This window comes from Synchiropus splendidus, chromosome 19 (assembly GCF_027744825.2).
Source record: "Synchiropus splendidus isolate RoL2022-P1 chromosome 19, RoL_Sspl_1.0, whole genome shotgun sequence".
Taxonomy (NCBI): domain Eukaryota; kingdom Metazoa; phylum Chordata; class Actinopteri; order Syngnathiformes; family Callionymidae; genus Synchiropus; species Synchiropus splendidus.
The window spans coordinates 11,101,067-11,121,118 of NC_071352.1; the positions used below are offsets into that span (position 1 = coordinate 11,101,067).

General features: G+C 42.8%; 3 protein-coding genes across 7 annotated transcripts; 2 read left to right on the plus strand and 1 right to left on the minus strand.

Annotated features, from left to right (window-relative positions):
* Positions 1-1,704: 1,704 nt before the first annotated feature.
* mrtfbb (myocardin related transcription factor Bb) lies at positions 1,705-16,293 on the plus strand. 5 transcript variants are annotated; one of them, XM_053852038.1, is made up of 14 exons: positions 1,705-1,888; positions 4,753-4,818; positions 6,940-6,995; positions 7,068-7,143; positions 7,340-7,501; positions 7,910-8,055; positions 8,128-8,259; positions 10,387-10,625; positions 10,778-10,913; positions 10,976-11,596; positions 14,400-14,480; positions 14,564-14,689; positions 14,766-14,826; positions 14,932-16,293. In XM_053852038.1, the coding sequence occupies exons 1-14, from the start codon at positions 1,789-1,791 to the stop codon at positions 15,321-15,323; spliced, it is 2,394 nt and encodes a 797-aa protein (XP_053708013.1). In that variant the 5' UTR covers positions 1,705-1,788; the 3' UTR covers positions 15,324-16,293. The 5 variants fall into 5 exon arrangements, with proteins under 5 accessions (XP_053708013.1, XP_053708014.1, XP_053708015.1 ...); XM_053852039.1 differs by having other exon boundaries at positions 14,403-14,480; XM_053852040.1 differs by having other exon boundaries at positions 1,705-1,873.
* snrnp25 (small nuclear ribonucleoprotein 25) lies at positions 15,983-17,651 on the minus strand. The gene is made up of 5 exons (XM_053852043.1): positions 17,332-17,651; positions 16,929-17,019; positions 16,755-16,860; positions 16,620-16,694; positions 15,983-16,562 (listed from the first exon to the last, which is right to left on the minus strand). The coding sequence occupies exons 1-5, from the start codon at positions 17,515-17,517 to the stop codon at positions 16,505-16,507; spliced, it is 516 nt and encodes a 171-aa protein (XP_053708018.1). The 5' UTR covers positions 17,518-17,651; the 3' UTR covers positions 15,983-16,504.
* A 203-nt stretch (positions 17,652-17,854) lies between these two features.
* polr3k (polymerase (RNA) III (DNA directed) polypeptide K) lies at positions 17,855-19,686 on the plus strand. Its single transcript, XM_053852157.1, has 3 exons — positions 17,855-18,055; positions 18,123-18,210; positions 18,779-19,686. Exons 1-3 carry the CDS (start codon positions 17,945-17,947, stop codon positions 18,904-18,906), a joined length of 327 nt encoding a protein of 108 aa, XP_053708132.1. The 5' UTR covers positions 17,855-17,944; the 3' UTR covers positions 18,907-19,686.
* Positions 19,687-20,052: the final 366 nt, after the last annotated feature.

Genomic DNA, 20,052 nt, shown 5'->3' on the forward strand with positions numbered 1-20,052 from the left:
AACATTTATGACCTAAATAAAATAGTTACTCACATGTGTATTGGCAGCATATTCGCCAGTAATTCAACATTATAAGGTATTTATTAGTGTCTTGTTAAGATTGGCTAGATTTTAGAAATGGAATATGCACAGAACATTCACTCTAAACAACACCTGAATTACCAAGTAGCAAATAAACAAATAGTAGTTTGCTTATAGTTAATAAGTTTTCACCCATTTTTTTTTCTAACATGATATGTGCAAAACTGCAACATTGAGCGTAAGTGACATAGTTTTTTCCTCAAATTTTACGTGACATTTCAACTTACTGCATGTGGGAAATGTAGTAATAATACAGTAATGACAAAAAATATGTATAAAGCATTATCATCAGATATTCCATGACAAGGTTATGTATTTGAAATATACAGTATATGCGAATGATTGCGCCTCATCCAGCAGTAGCTCAAAAAGGGTGGCTTCATTTGCACATTTCAAATACTGTAGGTCCTCCTACATCCATGTACTACACAGACAAATGTACTTTCCTCTCTACACACTTCACTGATATCAACTGACTTTGGCTGCACACGTGCCATCGGTCTGCTTCTGGACCTCAGTCTGAAGATAAACAAGTCCGTTGTGTGAGGTGTTTGGAGTGGAAAACTATCACCATAGATTCAGTTTTTTGTTCTGCAATAAGAGTGAAACAATAATAGTCGCTTTGTGAAGAAAACAATTTGGTTTGGTATTTACACTGTATGAATGCTTGAATTGCTCCCCCAAACTACAATAAACCTTTTGGGGATTGAGTATTTAACTTGAGCAATAAGATTCAGTAAGTCATTTTTTTTATTTTAAAACTTAAATGTATGCTTTTTATGTTGATATGTTCATGCCTGACGGATTTTGTTTTCACTTCTAAAAGTTGCTGTGACTTCTACAGCCATTACAGTGCTCTCTACTGACAGTATTTTCGGAGTTATTTTGCATAAATAATACTCGCAGAAAAATGTATTCTGCTCATTACCAGTTCTGCAGGGTCGCAGTGCTGGAGGCAGTGTGACTGCAATGCGTCTGTGGAGAGGCGTAGATCACACGATGTCACCGATAAAAGCAGAGCGGTTATTGTAATACATATTTTCATGACAACCTCAATGTGTTTCTGCTACAGATGTTGCGCTCATCCTGGCCCTTGAGTCGGCTCCCAAACCAAGTGTGTCTGTTCAAATCATTTACAAACCATTGCAGATTTCCATATGATATTCTGTAGCACTGTGGGGATGTTAGTTTAAGACACTTGAATTCAGAAGTTCGTCCTGTTCCTCCCATGTTAAATAACATTGTGGTTTGTTGAAAATGAATGAATGAAACAACATATCTGCGTGTCAAGAAAACATATTAAATCACTCAGAATTGGACATGTTTCCTGTCTCTGAGGACTCTGTTGTTTTTATTCGCTGTAAACGTGTTTTCTATAGAAAACAAATAGACCTGGTCACATATTGCGCTTCTCCCAATGTTCCCATCGTTTTGTTGTAGCTGACTTTATAAATATTATTTGCAGGAAAACAATTCCCTTTTGAGTTTTTGAGTTTGGTCCAGCGGGGGTTAACATGCTCAGCTTTGTGTTCCCTCCTCCTGACGTCGGCCGAGCACTCGCCGTCAAACACACATACACAGAAACTCAGACACTTTTTTTTCCTCTCTCAGCTGAGGCCGGCACCAGAGAGGAGGATCCAGCCAGCTGTCCTGCGCTGAGAGCTGGATCTTCTCTGGCTTCACCTCTCCTACTGGCATCACCACTCCATGGGACTCCAGACCTGGCCCCCAAGTAAACCAGCGCTGCCCTCCATGGCCTGTCTTGATGTGGAGACCCCTTCCATCTGCAGGGGTAAATTCAAATCAGGTGCTCTTTCCTGTTGTTTTGAACTTTGGCTCATGATGTTAACCGCGACTGGCGGCATCTGCAGGGGGGCACTTCTCGTGACGTAGTCAGAACCAACAGGAAATGACTGAGCAGCATCACTCCTGACTCATTCCAAGCATCATTGGCTCAGCACATTACTGCTTTCTGATGCATAGCTCGTACGTCATTGTGGTCACTTGCATTGGTTCTTTAGACAGCTTACTGTACTTTAAAGCAAAACAACTTTTTAATTTAATGAAAGCTAGAGTTGCGATTTGTATTTCACAACAGAAAGGTGTCATGTTCAAATCCCAACTGGGACCATTCTGTTCTTTCCATACTTCTAAAACGTGCTGCATAGTAATCCGTCGAATTGGATTTTCCATAGACCACAGAGAGGAACTTGTCTCAGTCTGGCTTATTTCAAAAAATGAAGTCCGACATTTGTGATGTTGAGGTCGATTCTCTTTGATACGTTTTGGTCCATATACATTTACTGTTACTGTTTCTTTTATTTATTTTTTTATTCATGAATTTTTATGCTTCAATTTCACAATACTTCATTGTAAACCTCTGATCTGTCACATTCTAACTTTCTTAATGTTCTGTCATGACTATATACAGATACAGATACAGATATAGATACATCCAGGTGAACGAACTCAACAAAACTGATCCTCACTGAAGAGTCTGTCACCCCGCGGCCCAAACATATGCTCAATCTTTCAACATGTCCTTTCGTTCTGAGTCAGTTTTTGGAAGTTTCCTGATCAGTTGTTGACATTTTCAACCCACGCTTGCTCCCAAACTGACTGCTGAAGGTTAAGGCAGGAACACTCCACTCTTCGAAGGACATGATATCAACTATTACTGTGATCGTGTTTGAAGTACTGAAGTGAACAGGCCGCGAACAACTTACCTGTCTGAGCCTGTAATCTGTTGCAGAACCCTAAATATACTTTTGATACACTGCTCCCAACCTCTGCGTCACATCTTTCATACTAAACATCTGGGTGCACTGCAACTACAGCTCTGTCGTTGCTCGTGCTGTTGAGCTTGGTGAGAAACACGGGGGGCGTCGCCACCGACAAAGTCTTGTCAACAGTGGTGATGTAATGACCCAGAAGCCCCTTCGCAGTGTGTTTTTTCTGTTTGTTAATATTTACGTGAATGTAAATCGGGGTTTTTCCGCCTTCTTCAGTATGATCGCAAATAATAACGCAAAGAGTGAGGCATACCAGTATGGCACTACGATATGGGAGCCTTTTTTACCACGTGTCTTTCAAGCGTTTCACTCAGGCGGTCAGTGGGGTGAACCTGAACCTCTCAGCTCCAAGCTTGTGTCTTGAAAACCGTTAGTGCCACTGTGCGTAGTTAGCATTCTTGGTGGCCCCATGAAATTGCTTAGAGGGCTGGATTTGGCCCCTGAGCCTCGAGTTGGAAACATGCACTTTTTTCCCCCAAAAAAGTTTGCTTTCATTCTCAGTAGTTAATACAGTCAATATAGACTCTGGACTCGCACACATCAGCTGGTTTCTCCTCATGCTCGCTCGCACACATGACTATTAACAGCTCCCTCTAAATGTCTTTATTTGAAAAGTCAGCGTGACCCGGTGCGACCCGGTGCCTCTGATCTGAATTTAAATTTGTCTGGGTAAGACAAATCCACAGCGTTTTTATTTGACCGAGTCAATAACATGAGACTGTAGCTGGGAAGCTCTTCTGAAAGCGACATGGGTGGAAGACTAGAGATTACATCAGCAGACAGGGATTTCAGTGGTGGTGTGCAGGAGAGCGAAGCCACCCGGAGAAAGTTATCCAGGATTGAGGTTGTCAAACTGCCAGACGGACCCTCAGGCACGAGTCGTACCCTGGCATTGACGGTGTAACCGTTGGAAATCCAATTGAGTGTTATTGATATGCCGTTATATAAAGTCATAAGCTGCAAACGCAACCTCCTGGTTTGTTATAGGAAACACAGAAGGTGCAGCAGGCACGCTGTGTTCTCTGCAGCAAGACTGGAAGAGGGTGGAATCCCACCCCTCCGTCCTGTCACTCGACATTCCCTCCATCGTTCCCTCAGCCGTACATACGACGGGGGCTCCCACCCCCTTAACTACCTCTTGATTCCATGGTTCCCAGGCCTTGTTCTCACAGCTGCCCAGTTTATTTTTGCTCGGGTGAGTCAGAGAGGCCTGCTCAGATGCAGGGCCCGGTCCCCGGAGAGTCCCGCAGGTCTGACTTGTGTGTTTGTGTGTGAATTGTTGTTGCTATCTACGCGTTGAAACCAGCTGCGGCCCAAATTCGCCATCACTTCATCCTCACCTGTTGTCTCTTCTGTCGGCTCCAACTCCGCCGCTCGCCTGAAATAACATGTCCACGCTCCTCGGTTTGTAAATATTTAAACTGGGGGTATTACTGCAGTTTATATTGATGGGAAATTAGCACAAAAGTTCCTCGGAGGGCTGCACACGAGACTCAACAACCCTTGCTGGAGCGGCCATGTGTTTAATGTTTAACTGATCGGTATCTATTGGTACATGAGGACTTTCTAAAAACAATTTATGAGATCGACACTGAGTCACTGATCCCCCTGGTGATGCTATCACGACCTCCAGCTTTGCTCATTATCGTAAGCGTGGCTCCAACCATAATCCAACATTAATCCCTGTGTTCGCGGCTCGGCAGCGTGCGGCGTTTGACTCACTCTGACTGGAAGTTTCAGATCAGCCCAAGAATGCTTTTTGTCCTTGTTTTGCTTTATTCCGACCCTGGATGTTGTGAAATGTTTGTTGTGTGTCCCACTGGAGCTGTTTTGGGATGTTAAATGTTTAACTCTGACCTCAGCGTCTCTGCTCTCACAGTCCTGCAGCTTTGTTTGCAACAGAGACGCAGTCGGGAGCAGCTCGCCGAGCAGGGCATCATGCCACGTGAGTATTTCATTCATGAAAACAAGAGCTTTTCCTCAACTCACAGCGCAGGCCTGCTCCTCATTTACACGTTTAGGAATTGAATTCAGCACCCCGGTTGACCCGCAGGGCGGCTTCATCGAGAATCTCGGCGGAGAGAACCTTTTCTTGAGAGCAGTAATGTTCAGCTTGTGTGAGCTAATGCTTGGCATTCGTCTAACAAGAGGAAATGACATTTCAAATAATTGTGTAAATGACGTAGTTGCATAGTTGAGGACGTAAACTATTGCGTTTTTGGGGGCTTGATCTGCTCACATATTACCTGAAACATCTTCAGAAGGATGTTTCTTTAGTGTTGCTGCGCATTATTAAATACTTTGCATGTAAACGTGTTTACTATTTTACCCGAATAACATGCATCTGTTGTCTCGTGGTCTTGTGCGGCTGCTGTAGGATTACTTTTTCCCAGGGCTACATCATTTGTCACGGTTAAACATATCGATCAAGGCTGGAGCTTAAAGGAGTTAAATGAGATTTAAGTAAAAAAAAAAAAAAAAAGATCATGATAAGCACACAAAAGATGATGTTCTGTGCACTTAGTGCAGCAACAAGGTTTTCCTGGAGCACTTCCTCACTAATGTGATTCATAAATTAGAAACCTCTAAACAAAAACTAAATATTTCATATTTAATCTACTCCCACTTTTATTTCAAATTTCTCTTTTTTTATGTTCTATATTTATTGGCAACCTGTGGAAAAAAATGTATTTAAAATCAAAGCTGGGAAAAACAATCCCCATTGCAATAAAAATAAAAATAAAAATAAAAATAAAAATAAAAATAAAAATAAAAATAAAAATAAAAATAAGGATGACTCCATGAGGAGCACCAAGTTAGTTTTAAACTGATTTCATTTTATTTATTTATTTTTTTGTAAAGTCTTTAAGAACTTCATTGCAACACAAGATCAAACACAGGACCTAAAATTAAAAATTATAGAGCTGTTCTCAACCACAAATATCATTTTTAAACTCATGTTATAATCTGCATTTTCAAGTCATAAAATGCAGATGTGATGGATTTTCCTTTTCAAAACAGCACTTGGATTTTCTGGCTCCTTCTTATGCTGTAGATTAACTTTATTGGTTTTCATGAAAATAAGCGGTCAAGAGTGAACATCAAAGGGTTTCAGATAAGCGTTCTGTGCATGTATTTTTTAGAGAATAGGCCACATGTTCAGTATTACTTCCTGACTGTATTTTTAGAACGAGTCATTGACCGCCGTGATTCAGTGTGCAGTCAAGTTTTGAATGTTAAGAACACACTGACTGATTGAATGAGTCAGCAACCATTTCACCGGACAAGGTCAGTCACCATCCCTGTCTTGGCCAACACAAACCCCCCTTCATGTGCTCCTCCACTGACAACTCTGCAGGACAATTTATTAAGTCAACATGAACATGTGTTGAATAAATGCAAGCGACCTGAACGTATTAAAGGAGTTAAAGTGACCAAGCCAATGGATGTATTCATCAAGGTGCTTGTGTCAAACTCAAGGCCCGGGAGCCAAATATGGCCACCCGAGTCATTTTATGCGGCCTGAGGGAGCATTAAAGGAACTATATAAAAGAAAGCTTTGAGTTTAATAGAGAAAAAACAGAGTGTTTGTTATGTTAAGAGCTGGAGTCAGTGCTGATGGAGTATTTTTTATTATGATCATTTTTGTTATTATTCTTATCTTTGATATTGTTGTTGTATCGGTTCATTTGGATTTACACTTTTGCTATTAACTTTGCTATTCATTTACCGTTATTGCTTCTGGCCATGTGACTGGCTGCGGCTAATACCCAAGAACAAGCCAGAAAATGTGACTTTATAACATACATGAAGTCAACATACAATTGAATCACTGAAATAAATCTATTTTTCTGTCTGTGATGTACATCAACTCAACAATGGCACTAGTCTGTGTCTGCCAAAAGTGCTGACTTTAGCTCTGAACGGGGTCAGAGGATCACATGAAACCCAACTGAGACACATGGAAGTTGAGAAAAATAACCCAGGTGTTTCTCAAAATGTGATGTGGAGTTTAACCCCTGAATGTGAAACAATAAACAGCATTATGTGTTTTAACTTTCCATAGCTCTGAAAACGCCTGTCGCCTTCCACAAGCAGATTCGCAGCCTGGAACGATCGAGAGTATGAGATGTAATTTCATCAACGCCGCTACTGGCCATTACTCATCGATAATCCCCTGCCGTACTTCCGCAGACTGGAAACTTCTTGAAGCACAAACTCTGCAGCAGACCTGAGCGAGCCGAACTGGTGCGCATGCACATCCTACAAGGTATCGCTTCTCCCGCGGTTACAGTGTTGACTATAAAGCCGCGGATTCAGCCGCCTGCTCGCCTTTTGTTGTTAGAAAAGTTAGATGAATGTCTTCTGGAGGAGATCTGAGACGCGCAGCTGAGCTTGCTGTGAGTCATCCAGACCGCCACTTTGACTGATGATGACATCTAAAGACCCAACATGTGTTTCTTCAGAGACTCAGGCTGAGGCGTCCCTGCAGGCCACACAGTTGAAACTGAAGAGAGCCAGACTGGCCGATGATCTCAACGAGAAGATCGCGCAGCGGCCCGGTCCCATGGAGCTGGTGGAGAAGAACATCCTGGCGGTGGACCCGGCTGTCAAGAAGAAAAGTGACGGTAGATATTCATGGACATCAGACACGTCTATGTTATGACTTGTTTCTGATGTGGTTCTTATATCCGTTCAGTCTCCGTTTTAAATTAGGAAACTGCTTCATGAATGTTGACTTTTAATCTCCGCAGCATTACATCACATGTGCTGTTACCCTGGATTCACTGTGGGCTCAATAACAGACCTGTTATTGAGCCCTAAAAATATAAGCTGAGCCACACTGGAGCTTTAACCAGGATGAATTGAATTGAAACCCCAACCTTCACGTTGTTTGCTGTTGCAGTACATTGTGGGACTTGATGTATGAGCAATATTCTCAGGATATTAATAATAAAGGCAATGATTCCGTGGCCGGGAAATAGACAGTATCTGTTTGTGAATGCCAGATCTCACCACATATTTTCATTCATAAGGCGGCAATGGGAAGAAGGCTGACTTGGATGTGTACAGCTTTAATGATGGAAGCAGCGATGGATCGTCTCCAGAGCCCACAGCGAACCAAGGGTCGCCGAGTGCTGACTCGGCAATACGTGATATAGCTGAAGATGCCTCCACAAAGGTGGGACTTTTTCGAGGAAATTGATCGATGCCCATTCCTGTGTCACCCGAAGCTCAAATCTCTTTTGCCCAGAGTTCAAAGGTCACATCAGATTCCAGTAATCTGGTTTCCAGCAGTGAAGAGCAGAGCAACCCGCAAACAAACGCGCCTCCTCCAGTCGCGGCGGCTGCCAGCACCGTGGTCGCAGGACCGGTTCTTATTAAGGTCAGACTTTGATGTCAGACAAAACTGATAATGTGTGTTTTCATAAGATCAGAATGAAATCCACAGTTTATTTTTGCCACCAGACTTAACGTTGACCTCTGATCCAGGACTCAGTGTGTGCGGATAGGGTTGTGTGTTTTGGAGAAAACAGAAACTTTTCATATTTTTAGCAGCAGCACTGCCCTTTATACAAAACCCTGAATCATTGCCATGGTGAATGAAGATGCCAAGATATGTCTCCAGTTTCCCAAAATAATCTCACGACCGAAGCACGCTCACTACCTGATCAAACTTAATACAATATCTTTTGAATTAAGTGAATACTTGGACTCTCCCCCCGCAAAAATCATGGTCAGATTTCTCGAGTCATTTAGAGGAGAAGCTCTTCCAAGTTTCCTCTCTGGCTGACTCGTTCACCAACTGGACTAAAGTTACCAAATCCAGCAAGATGATCATCTGGTTGCTTCAGGCACGACATGTGGCTTTTAAAACAGACATGGTTTCTACCAAAACTCACCCCGGAGATACGTGTTGCCAACTCTGAAGGTCTTCTTCCTTTGTTCCTTTGATGTCAGTGTTGACACTGCATGTGGAAGTTTGCAGCTGTCTCCAATTGAACGTTGCCCTTTCTTGTTGTTTTGCATGTTGACAGATTGAAGCAATGATATTTGCATTCATCATTATTAAGTCAGTGTAAGGTCAATGACCTGAGAGTGAGAGTGAGATGTGTAAGTGTGAGGAGGTGCATCTCCGTGACCCTGCAGCACGCTGGCGTTTTACAACAAGGAGGATGCTGTTGAGTATTTCTTCCTAGTGGTTGAGAAGCTGACACTTCTAATGAGGACATGATTGTTTTTTCTAAAAAATACATGACACTGTTCTGTGAAGCAGAGTTTAATTTTCTACTTTTGGAACTCTTTCTTCTGATCTTGGTATTAGCGGATCAAGCCAGTCCTCAAAATGTGTTCAAACCTCTACTGCTGTGAGGCTGCAGCACAGGTCACTGACAAATTCTTTCTGTGTCCCTTCAAATTCTTCTTGATTCCCTCCTTCTTCTTGCCATTGTTCCTTGTTCTTCACCTTCTTGTCAGTTTCTGCCCCACATTTTCTCCTTCTTGTCCTTGTTCTTCTCATTATCCTTCTTGCCTTTGTCCTTCTCCTTGTTGTCCATTTTCATGTCCTTCTCCTTGCACCTTTCCTAGTCTTTGTCTTTCTTGCATCTGATGTTGTCCTTTCTTCTTCCTGTTCTTCTCCTTCTTGCTGTTGATCATCTTCATCTTGCTATTTTATTCTTCTCTTTCTTTTTGCATTTCAGCTTCCCCTTCTTCTTCAGGACCCTGTTCTTCTCCATCTTCCTGCCCCATTCTATTCTTGTCCGTAAATGTCCCTTTTCCTTTGCACTTTTCCTACTCTTTCTTCTTCACTGGCTGTCATTTCCCCTTCTTCTTGCCCTTGTTCTTCTCCAAAGTGCTGTTGTTCATTTTTATGCCTTTGATCTATTTCTTTTTGTAGTTGATGCCCTTCTTTTTCTTCCTCTTCTTCTCCTCCTTCCTGCTGTTGTCCCCTCCGCCTTGCTCTTGATCATCTTCATCTTGTCGTCCTTCTTACGTTTGTTCTCCCTGTTCTTCATCATGCCTTTGTTTTCTGCTTTTTTTGCCCCAAACTTCTTTTTCTTCTAGTTCTGTCTTCCCATCAGGGGTTACTCCAGCAAGTCAGCCTCCTCTTGGTGACCTTGCTACCTTGATGATCCTCCATAGTCACACCTACCCTCCTCATGTCCTTATTTACTGCACCAATGAACCTCATTGTTACCTTCCTCCAATTGTTTTCACTGCCTCTATGTCAAACATTCTCCCTCCAACATGTCCACTGTCTCTCCACATAACTTCTAGCCTGCCAAACTTTGTCGTCAGGCTTCTCTGTATGAGCTGTCCCTCTGATATCCCAATGAGAAATGGATGATCCTCAACTCTGCCGTTTCTAATTGTGCTCTGTGTGTTTGCATCTGAGCATCATGACAGCTTCTCTTTCACTCCATCTTCTGTCACATCTCCACCTGGTGATGAGGTCTTACCAGTCAAACCATAGTGATGACATGCCTTCACTACAAACCATTGTTCTCCACAGCAAACGTTACCAAAGTCCCCCAGCGATAAAACCCGCAGTAAGAAGAGCAAAGATGCGAAGCCTCGGATCAAGAAGCTGAAGTACCACCAGTACATTCCGCCCGATCAGAAGCAAGAGCTGAGCACGGTGCAGATGGACTCGGCGTACGCTCGCCTCCTGCAGCAGCAGCAGCAGTTCCTGCAGCTCCAGATCATCAACCAGCAGCAGTACAGCTACCAGACAGTGCTGCCTCCGCAGAGGTACACCTCCGGTCTTAAGAGCTCCAGTTGCTGTTTATCTTGAATACTCAGCGTTTCCTGTTTATCATGAGCGATAAAGCTGATGTGATTCACGCGAACCCTCGCCCTCTCTCATCTTTCCTCCCTTTCTTCTTCCTGTCTGACTCCAACAGACCAACAAGTGAGTTACAGTCCAGCTGCTCCAGCAACACTCTGACAGGAACCCCGGCGCCTGCCCCCGTGTCGCCCCGCCTCCAGCAGCAGACCAGCAAACCAGATCATCTACCCCCAAATATCGATGAGATGAAGGTGATGTTGCCGTTTATACTGTAGCCATAGGGAAGTTTGTTGACATCCCGTCTGCCTGGCAGGTTGCTGAGCTGAAAATGGAGCTGAAATTGAGATCTCTGCCAGTTTCTGGGACGAAGACAGAGTTGATCGAGAGGCTGAAGCAGTATCAGGAAAACACCGGAATCCAGATCGCGGCGGTGTCGCAGTCCGAGAAGTTTACTCCACCCGTGTCCCCTGTGGCCTCCAAAGTGTCCACCATGGCCATAGAGGACAGTAGCACAACAGATAGTCCTTCAAAGACCCCGCCACACGACGAGTGCCCAACAGAATCCTGGGTGAAGGACAGGCGCCTTCATGAGAAGGAGCAGCAGATAGAGGAGCTGAAGAGGAAGCTGGAGCGAGAGCAGAAGCTAGTGGAGGAGCTGAGGATGCAACTGGAGAAGGAGAAGAAGAACCAGCAGGGGGAGCCACCTCCCAGAAGTGTCAAGGATGAACAGCAGATCCAGCCAAACTGCGCTGTTGCTCATTACTCCCCAACTCTTCCAGTGATGGTGAAACAAGAACCACCTGACCAGATCATCGGCGGTCACCAGCCCGCAGCGTCTCCAGCTTTGGTCCAGCAGGAGATGGCCGCTTGCAATGTGGCTTCTTTTTCTGAACAGAAGTCCACAGAAACGGCTCAGCAGCCGGAGAACACAAATGTAAGTCATCCATCTGGCATCTCCACCAACAGGAAGCTGAGGTCATGAAGTTAGGGTAGGTTGCATAAGTGCTGGTCTGCTCAACGTTGGGAACACACTGATCATATTCACAGATGTGGAGGCTCACACACACACACACGCACATGTTCCTCAGGATGGATGGATGGGTGGGTAGATATAAGGAATTATTTTAAATGTGTGACTGTTTAAAGACTAAATAAAATTAAATATTACAGGGATTATTTGAGGTGAAATACGGAATATTATAGAAAATTCCAATTTATTATGCTTGGACACATTTCATGTGGGCATATATAGATGTTTTTTGAATCAGCTTTTCAGAACATTTCGAGTAAACTAAGGACTAATATTTTTTATTTCAAATTAATTTTAAATATATCGTTCTGAAGGATTTGTGTTTATGCTGACTCGACAAAACAGCGCATCGCTCACTCTATCTGGGGTTGTTGACGTACTTCCATGTAAAACCCGGATAATTACAGGCTTCCGTTGGAGGATAAATATCCTCGTCCACATGAAATGAAGCTGTGTAGAAACTTGGATCCGTCTCTAGTTCGGTGCAGACAGTTGTGGTCTCCGACGTCCTCAGGCTCCAAATCCAAAGGAACCTCATGGTGGCTGTACTTTGCTGTGTGTTTTGTCATAATATTTTAATGTTTTAATACTGTTTTGGTTTTTACTTCGAGAACCCTGCTGGGTTAAGCATGGGCCGCAGCCCTGTGGCATGTTTTCCCACCATGACAACAAGTGTCCCACAAGTTGCGTGTTTGCCAGCGCTTTATAGAACTAATTGAAATGACTGCGGTCTCTTGTTTCCTGCCCATCCTCTTCCTTCTGTCGGACCTACCAAAGAGCAGCCCTGTGAATCTCAGCTCTTTCACATAAGTCGAAATTGCACTCACGATCGTTCCATGTGCTCATAGTTACGTCAACCTCACCCTTCTTCTGTTCTCACGCTCACAGAATGAGGAGCGAGTCTAGTTCAAGAGAAAATGTGAGCTGACTAACTTTATTACCAGTAGCACAGTGCGGCTCCAAATGCTGCAGGTGATGAAAGAAGTCAAATATTAGTGAAAGCTTGTGACAAGAGTTTAACAAACAAAGTTATGAGCACCAGTCACATGATCGCCATGAATGTAAGAGCAAACGTGTTGTATATATTGTAGAAAACCCGAGTGACTCTCAACACTAATCCTCTTCTATAATCATAGTCACCTCTTCATGACAGGTTAGAACACCTCTCGTGTCTCAATCCAACGTGATAACCTCTCAAACATTGGTGAAAACCTCTTCATGAGTGAGAACCTGTCTCACACATGTACAGCACACGCCTCTCATTCACACGTCACGTGTGTATATCTATTATCCACACATTGAAAAGTATCTCATAAACCTGTGAAAACCTCTCATACAGTATACACATATATGAAAACCTCTTCATCAAGCACTTATAAGACACGTGCTGTATACACATTGAACATTTCTCACTCAAACGTTGGAAAGTCTCTTTTTCACTGGTGAAAACCTCTTGAACACACAACCATTTTATCAAACATGGAAGAACCTTCCGAACATACATGTAAAAGCTTCTTCATCAAATGTAAAAACCTGTCTCACATGAGTGGAAACCTCTCACTCACAGATTGGTAATTGTTTCAGCCTAACACACTTGCAAAACCTCTCCCTCACACATGAAAAACCTTGCACACGCACAAGCAAAAACCTCTTCATTGAACATGTAAAAACCTGTCTCACAGAAGTGAAAACCTCTCACTCACACATTGGTGTCTCACACACACATTTGAAAACTTCTCAAACACCCTTGTGCAAAACCTTTTAAACATGTATAAGAACCTGTTTCACATGGGAAAACCTTACACTCACACATTGCAAAACCTCTCCCTCACACATGAAAAACCTCTCGGGCACACACAAGCGAAAATCTCTTCATCAAACCTGTAAAAACCTGTCTCACACATGTTAAAACCCCGCACACACACACAAGTGAAACAAGTGAAAACCTCTTCACCAAACATGTAAAAACCTGTCTCACACATGTTAAAACCTCGCACACACACACAAGTGAAACAAGTGAAAATCTCTTCATCAAACCTGTAAAAACCTGTCTCACACATGTTAAAACCTCGCACGCACACACAAGTGAAAACCTCTTCACCAAACCTGTAAAAACCTGTCTCACACATGTTAAAACCTCGCACACACACACAAGTGAAACAAGTGAAAATCTCTTCATCAAACCTGTAAAAACCTGTCTCACACATGTTAAAACCTCGCACACACACACAAGTGAAAACCTCTTCACCAAACATGTAAAAACCTGTCTCACACATGTTAAAACCTCGCACACACACACAAGTGAAACAAGTGAAAATCTCTTCACCAAACATGTAAAAACCTGTCTCACACATGTTAAAACCTCGCACACACACACAAGTGAAACAAGTGAAAACCTCTTCACCAAACCTGTAAAAACCTGTCTCACACATGTTAAAACCTCGCACACACACACAAGTGAAACAAGCGAAAACCTCTTCACCAAACATGTAAAAACCGACATGTGAAAACCTCTTGAACACCCTTACGGAAACGTTTTCATCACCAAACAAAAACACAAATAAGAACCTGTTTCATGTGTGAAAACCTCTTCATCAAACAGGTAAAAAAACCTGTCGTGTGAAAACCTCTCAACATGTCCTTCTCTCTCACATGTTCTGTCACTGTCACTGGATCCACATTAATGTCATTTATTCCAACCACTCAGCAGAGGTGGAGCACAGACAGGACTGGCCATCTCATCCTCTCACAGAGTGACCCACCCGTCCCGGATACACCAGTCAATAAAGTACGGCACCTCATCCCACTCCAAGTCCACTATGCTTTACGTTCATGTTGATAAGATCTTGAACCTCTTCTCTCCTCCTACAGTCTCCTTGTTCCCTCCCATCTCCTCTAATGTTGCAGCAAGTGAAGTTCCCAAGCCCTCTCAAGTGTGGAGACCCACCACGCTACGAAGACGCCGTCAAACTGACGCGCTTGTTGACAGCAGCGCAGGTGAAGAATCCCAGCACAGTTTGTGATTTATCCCAGCTGTTATCTTCAATCAAAGCAGGACCGCGTTTCTCCGCAGGGTGAGACTGTGGCCAGCCAGCAGATGGACGACCTGTTTGATGTTCTGATAGAGAGCGGAGGTACGGTTAGACAACCGAGGGCGGTCAACCCGTCGTACTTGTTTCATAACTGAATTTGATGAAGATTTATGTCAACATTTGAAATCTCTATTTTCTTTTGTGCAGAAATGTCTCCTTTAGTCAAACAGAACCATTCCAGTCCGGACAAGCCTCAACCGGTGACCGCCAATGTCACCACCCTTCCCATCAACACGGTCCTATCCCGGCCTCCAGCTCTGGTGCAGGTGGGCCAGCAGCCTGCAGCAGGATTTGACCCTTCCACCTTGGCAGTTCTGAGTCCGAACCCAGAACCGCACGCTCTGAAGCTGCTGGAGGACCTGCCCATGTCCACCATGGAGGTGGACTTGACTCTGGACTTGAATCTTCACAGCACAAACGTGGATCACATGGACTGGATGGATCTGAGCTTGTCAGCGCCGGGCGGAGACAGCATCAGCGCCCTGGACCCTGGGCTGGGCGTCTTCTCCAGCTTCCTGGACGCTTATGAACTGCACTGAGCTCGCCGTGTGGGTGGCTCTCGCACCTGAACGTTCATCACAAGGGAGGCTGACAGCTGTTTCCTGCACTGTCTTTTTCCTCTTGCCTTAGGACCAGACCGGCTCAGCAAAACCAAGAGTTGTCAGACTGAGCTGAGGAACATTCCTACCACAGCCGACTCCAAAGTTTGGTCATTATTTATATTTGTTTTTCTAAAACCAGTGTGTGGATAAAGCCAAACTAAACACATCAGAATGACTTCATTTTAAACCATTTTCTAGTGTAAACAGTTCTATTTCACTAGAGAAATGGAGCAAGTTCAAAATTGGACTGTACCTGTCGTAGAACATGAAGATCCCAAATGAGACAATGTTTTATATTGAAGCCCACTATGATAGTTTTTACATTCCCTCACACGTTCTCTGCCCTGTGGCGCCGCCTGCTGGGCATGCCTGGAATTGGTGTATGCGATTGGATTAGACTGCCTTCATGTGTAAATAGTTCACATCTGTCGTCTTCTTATTTTGTTATTTAAACGCTTCATACATTTGGTGGCAGACACTATATAGATAAGGTATTTGGACCAGCGACCTTTTCTTGCATTGCAAAGTTTATTGTTTACACGCCTTATTTTTGAGACATATTAAATACAACACTCTTTTTTTTTTTTTTTTTTTTTTTTTTTTTACTGCACCAATTTTGTAACATGAACTGTATCATTTAGGTTCTTTAATAAATGCACACTGCAAATTGTGTTTATCTTAAGCCTATGTTTTCCAAGAATCATCACAGTCCTGACCATTGTGTGACACTCGAGAAATACTGTAGGAACGACAATGACACGTCAACTACATCTAAGAAACGACCTACATTCCGAAATGAGGACTGATAGGTCATGAAAATGTTAAAATTGAGATGCGTTGTGGCATCACAAAACATCCGAAACTAGTAACATCAGCATTTCACGTGACATGAAACAAACGGACGCGAACACACGCACACTTCAACCTACAGTGGTTGGAAACAGATTTTTATTGTCAAGCTTTGAACAACTAATGGTTTTAAAAATCACAAAATATTGTCAAAAATATCAAACATACACCAGAAAAGAAAGGATTGATTTCAAGTTTTTAGTATGTACATGTCAGTTTTTCTTCACTCTCACTTTGTGTCCAGTAGGTGGCGCTCATCCACTACTCTCTCACTTCCTCCTCAGCTTCTTCACAAACGTCACTTCATCCCTGTTCCTGATCCCATAGCTGGAGATGAAAAGCAAGTGTCAAACTTTGCATTGGAATTCCAGACCAACAACTCACTCTTTCAGCTTCATCTTGTCATCGTCCAGCTTCTCCCCTTGGAACACCAAACTATAAGTTCTCCAAATGTATCTCCTGGGAACAAAATGATATTAAGAGCGCGCCATACGCTTCAAGATTTTTGTGTTTTTGTACCAGCTGATGTGCTTGACTCCACCCTCCCGCTGCTGTTTCAGCTCCATGAACCTGCGAATGGCCTTTTTCAGATCCAGCAGTGAAGCGTTCTGGACCACGACGATGGCTGGAAGGTTACCAAAATAAACACTTTGATTTACTTGGAACATTCACTGTGGCAAACTGAAGACTTACGCATGACGTCGCCATCGGCCCTCAACACTCTGACTGTCATGGCCTGACCGTACTCCAGAGCAATCTGAGAGTTCACCTCCTCCAGAGTCACCTAAAGGAACACAGCAGCCATGACAATACTACTAAAGCACTCTCTGCCTTACGAAAGAACTTCATCTTTTATCCTCACATCAATCTACTGCTCATCTTGTCATGTTTCTTTTTTAATAAATTGAAGCAAATAGTGTTAGTGCATGTCAATTCCTGTATTTATTTTCTGGTGTATGTTTATTTGTGTATTATGTGTGTGTTTTTTACCGCATTTTGTGAGCTTCTATGGTTTAGTTGAGCATCCCTGGTCCAAACAACGAATCCAAGGCACAAATGTTTGAATAATTGAACTCGAAATGTAACAAAGAACAACCTGAATGGGTAGGTCACACAGTAGAGGATTCTGGACAAGTCGGGCGAGTCCTTCTTCAAATATATCCAGAATTTCTGAGTGAGGGAGACTCTCCACATCTTCCTCCGCATCTTCATAAGCGACCATGCTTTTGAGATCTCCCTCTTCTTCATCCTTCGGTGGCGCTTCAGCCACCGTGTCCGCCATAATTTAATAAAAGCTCGTCCACGCAAACACAAAGTTAGTCGCGAAAAGCATAAACGACATGACTGTACGTCGGTCACACCGGAAACAAGGATGTAAACAAAATGTGTGTCCGGCGACGATTACGTTCCGGAAGAAACGGAGGTGCGACGTTTCAGATGATCACGTTTAACTAGTCACAATGAGATTGACTTAAACATTAAATGTACAAACCATTAATGCATTTCTGAGAGTGATACACACCGCATTGACAATATAATGTCTACAGTATTTAATGACGATGCAGAGCGCTTGTTGCGTCCTAGTGTTTCTAACCGAGCAGTAAAAAATGTAACACCAGTTTGCATCAGCTGACTGCGTAGCTCGCCACATGAGTCACACGAAGTTCTGGTTTAAGTCGCCGTTTTCTGTTTAAAAATCATCGGCCGTCATGCTTATGTTTTGTCCAACGTGTGGGAACGTGCTAATAGTCGAGGAGGGACACAAGTGTTTGAGGTTCGCCTGCAACACTTGTCCCTACGTCCACAACATCACCAGAAAGGTAACAAAGTCTTCGAGTCTAACTCCACTGTGGTTTTAAAAACGACATGTGTGCCCGTCTTTTTCAGGTAAATAATAGGAAATACCCGAAACTAAAGGAGGTGGACGATGTTCTTGGAGGAGCGGCAGCTTGGGAGAATGTGGACTCTACCGCGGGTGAGTGACGCATGAAAATACGAAAACATAACCATATATTACTTACAATAACCCAATGGTGAGTTGTATATTAATGTACACATCTCCACATGAAACTCAATGGGGCAAAATATTGTTATTGTCATGTACGAGTTGTGCCTTCATGGAATAACTGGATTCTGTTTGAAAGCATGGGCAGTGTTTTGACAACACCCCTGTTTTGGGAGTAAAAGAGTGATGCACACATGGTTTTGACGGATGTTGTGTAGTGTCAATAATAATAACATCTACCAGCAGTGTGATTTACTAGTTTTATGGCAACAGTTGCTTGCATATGCACATTTGAGTCCAGATTTTGATTGATTCATTTAGTTTAGTTCCTCCAGATCTCATACATGAACATTAAGTCAGAGTTCAACTGTTGTTAAAAACTGTCTGATAGAAATGATCATGCAGTGGTGGGGCAGCCAGTATGGTATGTTTTGAAGACTGACAAACCTGGGAGAAAAAGTTTGGTGGTGAAGATCATGTTGAAGTCGGTATTATTTTCACTTAGGTTTGTGCGTTTATCCAACCTGTTTGCTTCCAGAAACATGCCCCAAATGTGAGCACCCTCGAGCCTACTTCATGCAGATCCAGACTCGCTCTGCTGATGAACCCATGACCACTTTCTACAAATGCTGCAACGCTCAGTGTGGACACCGATGGAGAGATTGACACGTGTGCCCTCCTGTAAATAATATTTATGTGTGCTGTTTGATCTTTAGAGCGTTTTTGTGAACCAAAAGACCCATATATTCTTGTATTGTACAGTTCTTTATTGAGGAGGCAAGTGCTTACTGAAAGAAGGTGAAAATAAATTCATTTAATCTGTGGTCAGTTCAATGCGATGTTCATCTGTTCATTTATTTGTCCATAAAAGTAATAGAATATTACACTTGAAACGGGTTAATCGGGATTAGTTAATTAATCATAATCAACCCGTTAAATATTTTAATCACATTTAATTGTTTTAATTTAATTGAACAGTTTGCTCTCCAGACAACACAGAACCTTTGTAAGTGCAGGAGTTCCTGCTCCACTGATCACACTGATGCACAAGACACGTTGCAGCTAGGATGAGAACAACAACAACAAACATGGAGGAATCCCTGAACAAAAGCAAACAAAAGCATCTGTTTGCTTTGGTTTGGGGATGTTTTTCGCTACACAATCACCAGGGTTTCCACTACCCTGAATGTACTTGAAATGCTGATACAAATATTTTCAAGACATTAAAAGAGCTTTTATTTAAATAAGGTGATATGAAAAACTTGAATATACCCACCATTGTGATTTAACCTGCTATTGTCAAAGTGATGCAAAATAAACAATGTTTTGTTGTTCAAACGTACCAAATTCAATTCGCTACTTAAAAATCTGTGTTTTTAAATGGTTTATTCCTGATGCGCTTCATAACTTGAATTGTTCCTCTTTGTCCACTAGATAGCAGACGAGAACCATATTTCTCAATTCAATTCCAAGCCTGTTGGTGGTTGATCTCGCAACGTTTCTAATCGATCCAGCTTAAATTCGCGTGTGTTTAAATAGTTGTATGTTTGTTTGTTCAATTAAAATACTTTTGTCACACTATCATACCAGTAATTTTCGATTTAAATTCTCAATTGAGAAGTGAAAGTGAATCTGCGTCATTTTGACACATGCGTACTGCAACATACACTCTTAAATCATTATTATATGTGTTATATATTTCATTATTAAATCATTTTAAGTCGAACTCTCCACTTTACCAGGTAGTTTTGATTTGTTAGTTTGATTCGCTGAAGTCAGCAACGCTGCTTTTTCACCCGCTTTCCCCTGCAC